This window comes from Heterodontus francisci, chromosome 10 (assembly GCF_036365525.1).
Source record: "Heterodontus francisci isolate sHetFra1 chromosome 10, sHetFra1.hap1, whole genome shotgun sequence".
Classification (NCBI taxonomy): domain Eukaryota; kingdom Metazoa; phylum Chordata; class Chondrichthyes; order Heterodontiformes; family Heterodontidae; genus Heterodontus; species Heterodontus francisci.
The window spans coordinates 38,458,068-38,470,271 of record NC_090380.1 but is presented as its reverse complement, the minus strand read 5'-3'; the positions used below and the strand labels follow the sequence as shown (position 1 = coordinate 38,470,271).

Genomic DNA, 12,204 nt, shown 5'->3' with positions numbered 1-12,204 from the left:
GCGCGGGAAAAATGAAAGGACTTGGGCTGGGTCGGGCTCGGGTCAGGTGTAGTTCTGTCGGGTTCTAATCAGGTTTCATTTGCAGACCAGAGCTGGCCTTTAGTTCAGACTGCAGTCTTTGTCTGTCTGTCTTTGCCACATGCCTTATACTAAACTCGGTTAAGCCTCAGTCAAGTCCTGAGGACATCACAGTACCCACACTGGATTAAGAAGGTACAAACATTTAATGTTTGGAGTAAACGCAGCATCCGAAATTTTTCAATTGGTTGTAGCAGAACTACTTACAGGCCTGAATGGAGTCAAGAATGTATCAGAGGATATTATTGTATATGGGGAAATACAAGCAGAACATGACAAGAACTTACAGACAGAGCTGGATCGACTCCAAGTGCACAATTTGTGATTAAATAAAGACAAGAGCATTTTTTCAGCTACAGAAGCGAAGTTCTACGGACACATATTTAATGAAAAAGGTCTGTCTCCAGATTCTAAGAAGGTGAAGGCAACTTGTACGCAGATCCTGCTATGAATGCAAAACAGAGACAACGTCTGGTATTGAGGGTGATGTGTCTGAAACCTATCCCCTCCAAATTTCAAACTAGTCCAACTGAGTTTTGTTCAATATAATTTTGCAAATGTCAATTTTAAAGAAAAGGGAGAAGCTTTACATTTAAAAGAAGGGGTAATGTAATGTGCAGTGGTGACTTCACCTTTAAGAAATCATACCTTTAAGAGATCAGGCCACGGATGCAACTGATGACATCATCAGGCTTATATAAGGAGACACCATTTTGAAACACTCACTCCACATGACTTTACAGAGAGCAGATAGATGTGCAGCAGCAAGGAAAAGACCTGGACCTAAAATCATGCAATCTAAATAAGTAAGACAATAAATAGTGTTTGTGCTGAATCTGAACATAAAGCCTGAGGTTGTCATTTAAAGAAGACTTAAGAACAGAGCACAACACTACAACGTCAGTTCAGCACATGGAAGGGGTTGTTAAAGGGAGCAGCAATTGAAGTTAGTAGAGAAAGTGTTAGGGAAGTGCGTTGCTGGGTGCATAATGGGCATCCATAGGAAGCTAGCCAATACTGGAAGATCATTATGGGTGGGAAGGAACTCTTCATAGCATTCATATTTACTACACTGGATTCAATGAAGTGACCGCATGGGTTTCCGCCGGGTGCTCTGGTTTCCTCCCACAGCCAAAGACTTGCAGGTTGATAGGTAAATTGGCCATTGTAAATTGCCCCTAGTGTAGGTAGGTGGTAGGAGAATGGTGAGGATGTGGTAGGGAATATGGGATTAATGTAGGATTAGTATATTAGAATTAGAATTAGAATTAGAATATTACAGCGCAGTACAGGCCCTTCGGCCCTCGATGTTGCGCCGATCATCTGACCTACACTATTCCATTTACATCCATATGTCTATCCAATGACCACTTAAATGCCCTTAAAGTTGGCGAGTCTACTACTGTTGCAGGCAGGGCGTTCCACGCCCCTACTACTCTCTGCGTAAAGAAACTACCTCTGACATCTGTCCTATATCTTTCACCCCTCAACTTAAAGCTATGTCCCCTCGTGTTTGCCATCCTCATCCGAGGAAAAAGACTCTCACTATCCACCCTATCTAACCCTCTGATTATCTTGTATGTCTCTATTAAGTCACCTCTCCTCCTCCTTCTCTCTAACGAAAACAACCCCAAGTCCCTCAGCCTTTCCTCGTAAGACCTTCCTTCCATACCAGGCAACATCCTAGTAAATCTCCTCAGCACCCTTTCCAAAGCTTCGACATCCTTCCTATAATGCGGTGACCAGAACTGCACGCAATACTCCAGGTGCGGCCTCACCAGAGTTTTGTACAGCTGCATCATGACCCCGTGGCTCTGAAACTCGATCCCCCTACTAATAAAGGCTAACACACCATATGCCTTCTTAACAGCCCTATTAACCTGGGTAGCAACCTTCAGGGATTTATGTACCTGGATACCAAGATCTCTCTGCTCATCTACACTACCAAGAATCTTCCCATTAGCCCAGTACTCTGCATTGCTGTTACTCCTTCCAAAGTGAATCACCTCACACTTCTCCGCATTAAACTCCATTTGCCATCTCTCAGCCCAGCTCTGCAGCCTATCTATGTCCCTCTGTACCCTACAACACCCTTCGACACTATCCACAACTCCACCGACCTTCGTGTCATCCGCAAATTTACTAACCCACCCTTCTACACCCTCATCCAGGTCGTTTATAAAAATGACAAACAGCAGTGGCCCCAAAACAGAACCTTGCGGTACACCACTAGTAACTAAACTCCAGGATGAACATTTGCCATCAACCACCACCCTCTGTCTTCTTTCAGCTAGCCAATTTCTGATCCAAAGCTCTAAATCACCTTCAACCCCATACTTGCGTATTTTCTGCAATAGCCTACCGTGGGGAACCTTATCAAACGCCTTACTGAAATCCATATACACCACATCCACGGCTTTACCCTCATCCACCTGTTTGGTCACCTTCTCGAAAAACTCAATAAGGTTTGTGAGGCACGACCTACCTTTCACAAAACCGTGCTGACTATCGCAAATGAACTTATTCTTTTCAAGATGATTATAAATCCTGTCTCTTATAACCTTTTCCAACATTTTACCCACAACCGAAGTAAGGCTCACAGGTCTATAATTACCAGGGCTGTCTCTACTCCCCTTCTTGAACAAGGGGACAACATTTGCTATCCTCCAGTCCTCCGGCACTACTCCTGTCGACAATGACGACTTAAAGATCAACAACAACGGCTCTGCAATCTCCTCCCTGGCTTCCCAGAGAATCCTAGGATAAATCCCATCTGGCCCAGGGGACTTATCTATTTTCACTCTTTCCAAAATTGCTAACACCTCCTCCTTGTGAATCTCAATCCCATCTAGCCTAGTAGGCTGTATCTCAGTAATCTCCTCGGCAACATTTTCTTTCTCTACTGTAAATACTGACGAAAAATATTCATTTAACGCTTCCCCTATCTCCTCTGATTCCGCACACAACTTCCCACTACTATCCTTGATTGGCCCTGTTCTAACTCTTATCATTCGTTTATTCCTGATATACCTATAGAAAGCCTTAGGGTTTTCTTTGATCCTATCCGCCAATGACTTCTCGTGTCCTCTCCTTGCTCTTCTTAGCCCTCCCTTTAGATCCTTCCTGGCTAGCTTGTAACTCTCAAGCGCCCTAACTGAGCCTTCACGTCTCATCCTAACATAAGCCGCCCTCTTCCTCTTGACAAGCGCTTCAACTTCTTGAGTAAACCACGGCTCCCTTGCTCGACAACTTCCTCCCTGCCTGACAGGTACATACTTATCAAGGACACGCATTAGCTGCTCCTTGAATAAGCTCCACATTTCGTTTGTGCCCATCCCCTGCAGTTTCCTTCCCCATCCTACACATCCTAAATCTTGCCTAATCGCGTCATAATTTCCTTTCCCCCAGCTATAATTCTTGCCCTGCGGTATATACCTGTCCCTGCCCATCGCTAAGGTAAACCTAACCGAATTGTGATCACTATCGCCAAAGTGCTCACCTACATCTAAATCGAACACCTGGCCGGGTTCATTACCCAGTACCAAATCCAATGTGGCATCGCCCCTGGTTGGCCTGTCCACATACTGTGTCAGAAAACCCTCCTGCACACACTGGACAAAAACAGACCCATCTAAAGTACTCGAACTATAGTATTTCCAGTCAATATTTGGAAAGTTAAAGTCCCCCATAACCACTACCCTGTTACTCTCGCTCCTGTCGAGAATCATCTTCGCTATCCAAATGGGTGGTTGTTGGTCGGCACAGACTCTGTGGGCCGAAGGGCCTGTTTCCGTGCTGTATCTCTTCTATGACTCTCAGTAACAAAATTCAGTACAAATTCTGATCTAAGCAAATATCCTATTGCAATGGTGTAGGGATGATTTTATCCATCCCTTGGTAATGGGCAGGGAGCCAGGGGAGCAGACAAAATGACATGGGATGGTGCCGGGCAGCGTGCCTGACATTGTGCTGCCCCCATGCCATTTTGTCTATAGCAGGCACTGTGGCAGACAGGAAGTCGGCTGGGATTTTAAGCCACTTAACTGGCCCATTAAGGGCTACTTAAGAACCATCTCCCGCCTCCGCTAGCATCTAGCCAATGTTGGAGATGCTGCCTGGTGAGACCTGGCAGCCTCAAAGCAGGCTTGTGGGGGGTTCCCTCCTCTAGGGGCAATTCATGACCCACGGAGGTCCCCCTGCAGGCGATGGCCACCCCAAAGCAAGTTTCCCCACCCTCGCCCTCATCAATCAGCCCCCCATCCTCTCACTGAGGTTTGCCTAACTGGCCTCGGTGACCCTGACCCCACTTACTTTGGTCCCAGGACCTCCTGTAGTATCAGCAGTGGCCACTGCTCCCACTGGTGCTGCTGGGACTGCTGAGCTGCTGGCCCTCTGATTAATCAGCAGCTCGGGGTGGGAGCTTGTCCCTTAAAGGGGACAGTATTCCCGACGGTGGATAGTTAATTGCCTGCCCACCGTTGAATTTGGCAGGGGTCCAATGAAGGACCGAGGTGGGTCATCCCCCACCTTCCGGCCTATCGCTGGATTCCCATCGCCAAAATAAAATCCAGCCCATAAATTTGCTGTACAAATTTACTTCAATGGATGGTGTGCTAGGCCACCATACCAAGGTTCAGTAAGTAATTTTATAATATCATCTACAGAAGAAACGTGACTTTCAGTATTCATGGTTTTGACTTGCTAACAGTGGCTGGATATTAGTTCAGAGTAATCATCAGCAGCTGTTTGCCACCCTTGTTACGTACCTTGCTGTTGCTCGCAAAATGAATATGAAAAGTGTAAGTGGGCAACGTGGAGAGAATTTTTAATAAGATTTCATAAAATAATGTTTTACTGTTGTGTATTCATGGCTATCTTCACTGGTGAAATAATGCATTTGAAATATGCAAATGTATTAGTGTCTGTGTAATCCTAAGTACCATTATACACTGTGAAGTCACTGTTTGGTGACAAATACATTAACTTTGAAATATCTAAAATGATGCTGTGATGTATGAGAATAGATATATATATAGGAAGAGTATAGTCAGCTTTCTGAAGCCAGGGGCTTCCTTTTAATAGAGTTCAGCAACGATAATTTCAGTGTGATAAGAGGCGAATACAAAACTATTGTATGTAAATATAGAAAATGATTAATAACATGAACTTCCCTTCTCAATTTATTTGAAATGTTTCTATAGGTAAAAGGAACATCAGCCCCAGCACTGACTTTACTGTGCTTCCTCTTTTTATTCTACTTTGTTGTAAAACTGCTCGCAAGCAGTTGGATTCCCAGAAGTCTCCCATGTGATGTGAGTATACGGAACAATGGCGCCTCCATTCAATTAGACTGTAGAAGTCGCCACCTACACAGCATACCAGCAAACATTCCTCTGAATGCAACCAGTCTAAATCTTGCAGATAATCAGATCACAAATATTTCCCATTATTCCTTCTTCAACTTACAAAATCTAACCAAACTAGATTTGAGCGGGAACATTTTACCTGGAAGCACTGTAACGCATCCATATAGGAAGGGCATGAGTATTGCAGAAGACAGCTTCTCCTCCTTGATAAAACTACAAGAATTATACCTGGATGAAAACCACTTCTGCCAAATTCCTAAGAAACTGCCATCTAGTTTACAACTGCTCAGCCTCAATGGCAATAAGATTCTACATATAACAAAAGAGAATTTACCAAACCTGTCAAACATAGAAGAACTTTACTTGTCACAAAACTGTTACCATCACAACCCCTGCAATGTGTCTATCCATATAGAGGATGCGGTATTTTCAAGTGGCAACAAACTGAAAATTCTCACACTTGGCTCGAACAATTTAACTTCCGTTCCTCGTAATCTGCCAGAAACTTTAAGTTATCTGTGTCTCCAGAAAAACAGGATTCAAACTATAAACCAAGATGATTTTAGTCATCTAGTTGACCTAGAGTTCCTTGATTTAACTGGAAATTGCCCCAGATGCTATAATGCTCCTTACCCATGTGAACCCTGCCCTGGAGATAACTCCATTCACATACATCCTTATGCTTTTCAAAGACTTTCAAAGTTAAAGACATTAATTCTTTCCAGCAACTGCCTCCGCAAAATAGAAAGCAACTGGTTTCAGAACTGTACCAGCTTGAAAGTTCTGCAACTTCAACTGAATTTCTTGATTCATGAAATTGCTACTGGAGACTTTTTAAACCACTTACCCAGACTAGAAGAACTTGACTTGTCTTTCAACTATGAAATAAAATATTATCCAAAAGCTATCAACCTTTCAGGAAATTTTTCCAAATTAGTCTCCCTAAGGCGATTACGTATTGAAGGTTACGTTTTCAAAGAACTTGATTCACAGGATCTAAAACCACTGTACCGTCTCTGCAATCTTACTGTCCTCAACCTCGGTACGAATTTCATTAAACAAGCAGACTTAACAATCTTTCAAAAATTTACATCACTTGAGGTAATATATCTGTCAGAGAATAGGATATCCCCTCCATCAGATAATGGAGATCTTTATGTTTCTGCGCATGCAGGTAAACATTTTCCTTATGTAGAATCAAGTTTAAAAGATTCATATTTACGATCTGAAAATAGCAATCAGGGATATGAATCCTTTAATGACGATGATAGCAATATCCTTGGACTAAAGGTGAAGCCGGCTTGTCATTCTTATGGGAAGACATTGGATTTGAGTTTGAACAATATTTTCTTCATCACTCCAAAGCAGTTTAAAGGCTTTGAGGAAATAAAGTGCCTGAATTTGTCAGCAAATGCAATTGGGCAAGCTTTAAATGGTACTGAATTTGCATCCTTGCCCAATCTGAAATATTTAGATCTTTCTTTTAATCGACTTGATCCAGCTTATGATAATGCTTTTAAAGAACTGTGGCAACTGGAAGTGTTGGACTTAAGTTACAACCTGCACTATTTCATTGTTGAGGGTGTCACACACAAAATGGGTTTTATTGAAAACCTTAAATATTTGAAAGTGTTAAACTTAAGCCACAATGCCATCTTCACCTTGACAGAGTCAGGATTGAACAGTAACTCCTTGGAAGTTTTGAAGTTCCAAGGGAATCGCTTGGATATTTTATGGAATAAGGAGGACTGTAGATATATATGCTTATTTAAAAATCTAACTAATTTAACATATCTTGATTTATCTTACAATCAACTGCAACATATCCCCTTGGATGTTTATGAAAATTTACCACATAACTTGTCATATTTGTCTTTCAGCGATAACAGTTTAAACATGATTAATTGGGATAAACTACAATTATTGAAGAATCTGCTGACCTTAGATCTGAGCAACAATAAGTTAACCAATGCTCCCGATGGACTGTATAATAGCACCAAATCCCTCCAAAAACTTGTACTGAGAAAAAATAGAATTTCTCAACTTCCCGTAAGCTTCCTTACATCAGCAAACAGAATAAAATATCTTGATTTAAGCTATAACAATATTAAAGTGTTAAACCAGACAGTTTTTTCAGCAAGCGAACAACTTTTCCTAGAAGTGCTCATTTTAAAAGGGAATCCATTTTATTGCACTTGTGAACTTGCACCATTTATTGTATGGATTAATAATTGTGACCTGGACATTCCTCAATTGGCCACTGATGTTACCTGTGAATCACCTGAAGATCATCGAGGACAGAGCATTATTCTCCTTGATCAGCACACATGTACAATGGATGGCGTTGCCGCTTCATTAAGCTTGGCTTCTGCCATCATCATTTTTTGCACAATGTTTATAGTGGTGACCCATCATTTATTTTTCTGGGATGTATGGTACTTTTACTATTTCTGCACTAATAAATTAAAAGGGAATCCGTATCACTCTCTTACAATGCAGAGCTTTTCCTACGATGCATTTATTGCTTATGACACTTCGGATCTGGCTGTGACAGACTGGGTTGTCAATGAACTATTAGTTCATTTGGAAGATAAAGGAGACAGGCAATTCTGCCTATGTTTGGAAGAGAGAGACTGGGAGTTAGGAATGGCTGTTGTTGACAATCTTTCTCACAGTATACAGAACAGCAAAAAGACTGTGTTTGTGCTCACAAGGAGCTATGTCAAGAGAGGAACTTTCAAAACAGCCTTTTATATGGCTCACCAAAGACTGATGGATGAAAATGAAGATGTAATTGTGCTGCTCCTGTTAGAGCCTGTTTTAATAAACTCAAAGTATCTGAGATTAAGGAAAAGGTTATGTAGCAGCTCAGTGTTACGCTGGCCTCAAAACCCTAATACTGAAGTTTTTTTCTGGCAGTGCTTAAGAAATGTAATAGCCACAAACAATAGGTCAAGATACAACACAACTGTGGAGTTCACTTAACCTCAATTGAAGCTTTTTTACTTTTATCCACATTGTTACGACCAGGTGAGAAGGGTGTCTAGGGGTCCCTCTCAGTCTTCACCTGGTCTTACTGTAACAGGGTTTAATTTTAAACACATCATGTTTTTTTTAGCTCCACCTTGGTGAATCCTTGTTCACCGCTTTCCAATTATAAGGCAAAGAAATCAGCACAAACTAGCTTTCTTAGGTTTAAAGAAAAAAAGTTGAAATTTATTAAACTTAAACTCTAATTCGGTTGACTCCTATGGATACATGATGTGTCCACGCTAGCATGCATATGTGATACACACGTGCAAATAGAGACAGAAAAGAGCAGAAGAAAAAATAAAGTGAAAAGTTTGAGGCAATATCTGAAGAGTTTTTGTTACGGGTTTTCGAGCTCACTGTAGAGTCCATGATTGTAGGTAGTTCTTGCTTTTCTTTGGGGCCCAGTATTCTTCTTAAACCTTGTTCGCTGTAGGAGACTTCTCTCTCTTGGGGTTCATGTATCTTCAGTGGATTCAGAGGCTTGTGAGAAAGAGACGGGAGCAGACAGGAGAGATCTTCTCAATCCAGGAGCTAACAGTCTTTCTCTGAGTTCAAACTGTTTGTACAATTCAGAATATCCCAGGTTGCCAAGCAGGTTAGTCATGTGACTAACTGGTCTGCCCATGTCTCGGCTCTGTGGATTGGATCATCTTAGCAGGGCCTGGCATGCTCCTCTTACACACAATACTTGGTGATCCAGGTCCATTGTGGGTTGATCGTGTCAGGGAATAGTCCTTTGCCCTTCCAAGCACTACCTGTTAATATGCAAATGTCTTTTCCAACCACGGTTGGTCTGTTTAACAAGTCCTTTCTTCACTCCAGTAACAGTTTAAAAATTAATGTTCATGATAAAATTAATGTGCCTCATCTTTGGCAGGCGGGGGCCTAGAATGACAACATAATGTACCATCTCTAATCAGGCAGGCTGAAAACTCCAGTCTACTTCTTTCGCAATCTGTTCTCAAATCTAAGCTCAACTATGGTTCCTTTCCACGACCAAGTTATCTTAGCATTAAGGCCAACCTGGAGAGCAAGAGCAAGTCAAAATTGCTCATTTCCCCTCGATAATAAACTGTCAAACTGTCTCCTCTGACTGCAGCCTTCAGTTCCCTCCACCCTCACTATGAGGAGCTCATGGATTTCTGTGTGTTCAAAATTAGGGCATCCTTCCCTCAGCTCTACTGCCCAAACCACTTCTCCATCTGATCACCCACTGCCGTTTATTGCAGTTTCACTCCCATCTGCTCTCCCACCATCACAAAACTTATTTTGTTCTTTAGACTACCACCTAATCTCTCAATTTCCTCCCATAGAAATCTTTGATCACTAAACTCCTTTTCAGTACCATGATTGTAACATTATCAATCTGACTCTTTTCTCCAGCTCAGTCCTATATCCTTCAAAATGACCACCCTCTTCAAATCACACACTCAATCCTTACACTTTCCCAAATATTGCTCCAACTACAATAAATTGCTTTGCAATTGAAATCTCACCTCTCATACTAATCCCCATTTGAAGCCCACTAATCAGACTTCTGCTTCATTCACAGCACTGAGACAACACTGGTCAAAATCACCAATAAGCTCTTGTGTGACCACAGTTCAATGTCTCTTCTTACCCTGCTGAACCTCCCTACTCACTATGACAGCATCAACCATTCCACATTCGTCAAACTCCACTTTACCTCTTATATAATATAATATATAATATAAAAACAAGAAATGCTGGAACCACTCAGCAGGTCTGGCAGCATCTGTGGAAAGAGAAGCAGAGTTAACGTTTCGGGTCAGTGACCCTTCATCCACTTTACCTCTTCCTTGGTTCCATTAATGCCTGTTGCCTCATTAGTGCTACTTCATCTCAGGTGGCTTCTTCTTCCAATGCTCGCATAATGCAACATCCTTGCTACCCTCCTCTTTATCATTTACATCCAAATTCTTAAAAACCATCATTTGGAAGCACGGTTTCAACATGTATACCAGTAATGCTCATTACTTCCCATCTATCCTCTCCATCAACCCATCAATGACACCTCTCCATTCAACTACCATCCTGCACAAATTTGTGGAAGAGCCATAATTTTCACCAGTTTAATGTCAGCAAAACTGAAGTGATCACATTTCGCTCTCAGAAGCATCTATGATCTTTTAGTATTGATTCCATTTTCCTCCTCATCTACACAGACTGAGTGCTGACGTATAGGATTTGGGCATTTTGCTGGATGAGACTCCACTTCCTTTTCCACGTCCAATCAGTCACTAAGATTGCTTTCTTTCATCTCCAAGAACTTGCATGTTTCTTCCCCTACCTCTCTCTGTCAGACACCAAAATCCAAATTCCTATCTTTATCACCAGGAGGCTGGGTTTCTCCAAAATATTCTTTCTGTTTTTCCTGACTTCACCCTTCACACCCTTTGTCACTTCTTTTGCATAAGCTTCCCTAGCTCATATCACTCTTTGTCAGTAAAGGAAACAATATTATTAACAATATAATGGTAATTCAACCCATTAAACTTACTTTGATTTTACCTATTATTCAGAAAGGCGAGGGGAAGTCAAACTACTGGTGCATTGACAATTTAAAATGTCTTAAGTACTGCTTCTGAAAGCCCTTCACTTATTTTGGTTGATTGAAGATGTGTTCTGTTCCAATATATAAAGTGAGACCACTGTGCTGCTTTTTTTACTTGATGCTGTGTTAATAAACTATTTTTGCCTTATTCACTATGTCCAAAGTTTATTTGAATCTAGTGATGAGAAAGCAGATCTGGTCAGGTGCTGAGATTGGGGCAGATTTCGATGTGGTGCATAGTGCTACCTTTACACCAATGGAAGACGATTTGCACCCGCTGGTGATCTGGAGAGATAATTTCAAGAGAGTTTCCAGGGCCAGCTGATTTTCATATCCACTGGAGTAGTGATTGGCATAAATTCCATGTAAAATAGCTGTAATTATGGAAAGTAGTCTTTCAATAGATTGTTCTAACTGATCACTGCAACAACAGACAGGAGCAGTGCCTCGATCCCTCACTTGAATCTCATCTAACATCACTACACAGGATAGATTTTGACTTTGTGTGATAATGTAAAATGAAAGATAACAAGTCAGCAGCCTGGTTTACATCTCTCTTGGTTTTTATTTCCATCGACGTGATGGAAGGACTGCAATCACAGTGTGTCAGTTTTCAGTGACACTGCATGAAAATAGGCCTACCACAGTGATTAGCTGCATCCGCTAGGATGCATATCAGTGTCATCTGCTGCAAGGGCACCTGCAGATATTGTGCTGCATAGAGCTGGCACATTCAGTGGCAGTAACGGTCCACTATGGCCTGAAACTTTGCTCCTCTTCCTTGGAGGCATGCTGCAATGCTAACCTATCAGGAGATTCAGCAAAGAAGCATGGAAGACCAATCACCTAGTGTAGTACCATCACCACTTCAGAAAGCATTAAGGAGGGGGTTGTGTGCTAAGTTGCTCCATTACTTTCCTGCAGACTCATGGATGTATCTTGGGTCTCTTTTCCCTTCACTTATGCCTGTCTCTTAGTCCTCTGCCCCAGTAAATGCTGACAATGAGCCTTTCCAAACTTTTCAGAATCTTGTCACCGTATTGTGATATTCAGCGCCTTGGGGCATTTTACTACGTTAAAAGCGCAATATAAATGCAAGTTGTTTTTGTTGCTACTCTCCTTTAATTGTGCCTATCCCTTTACAATTAATTT

General features: G+C 41.7%; 1 protein-coding gene across 4 annotated transcripts in view; it reads left to right on the top strand.

The window, feature by feature from the left end:
- Window positions 1-11,173, top strand: part of LOC137374405 (toll-like receptor 8) — a 59,711-nt gene extending 48,538 nt beyond the window's left edge. For all 4 annotated transcript variants that reach the window (XM_068040466.1, XM_068040467.1, XM_068040468.1 and 1 more), the window contains one exon: window positions 5,280-11,173. In XM_068040466.1, coding sequence (XP_067896567.1) covers window positions 5,280-8,429 — 3,150 coding nt within the window. In that variant the 3' untranslated portion in view covers window positions 8,430-11,173. The remainder of the gene's footprint in view (window positions 1-5,279) is intronic.
- The last annotated feature ends 1,031 nt before the right edge of the window (window positions 11,174-12,204 follow it).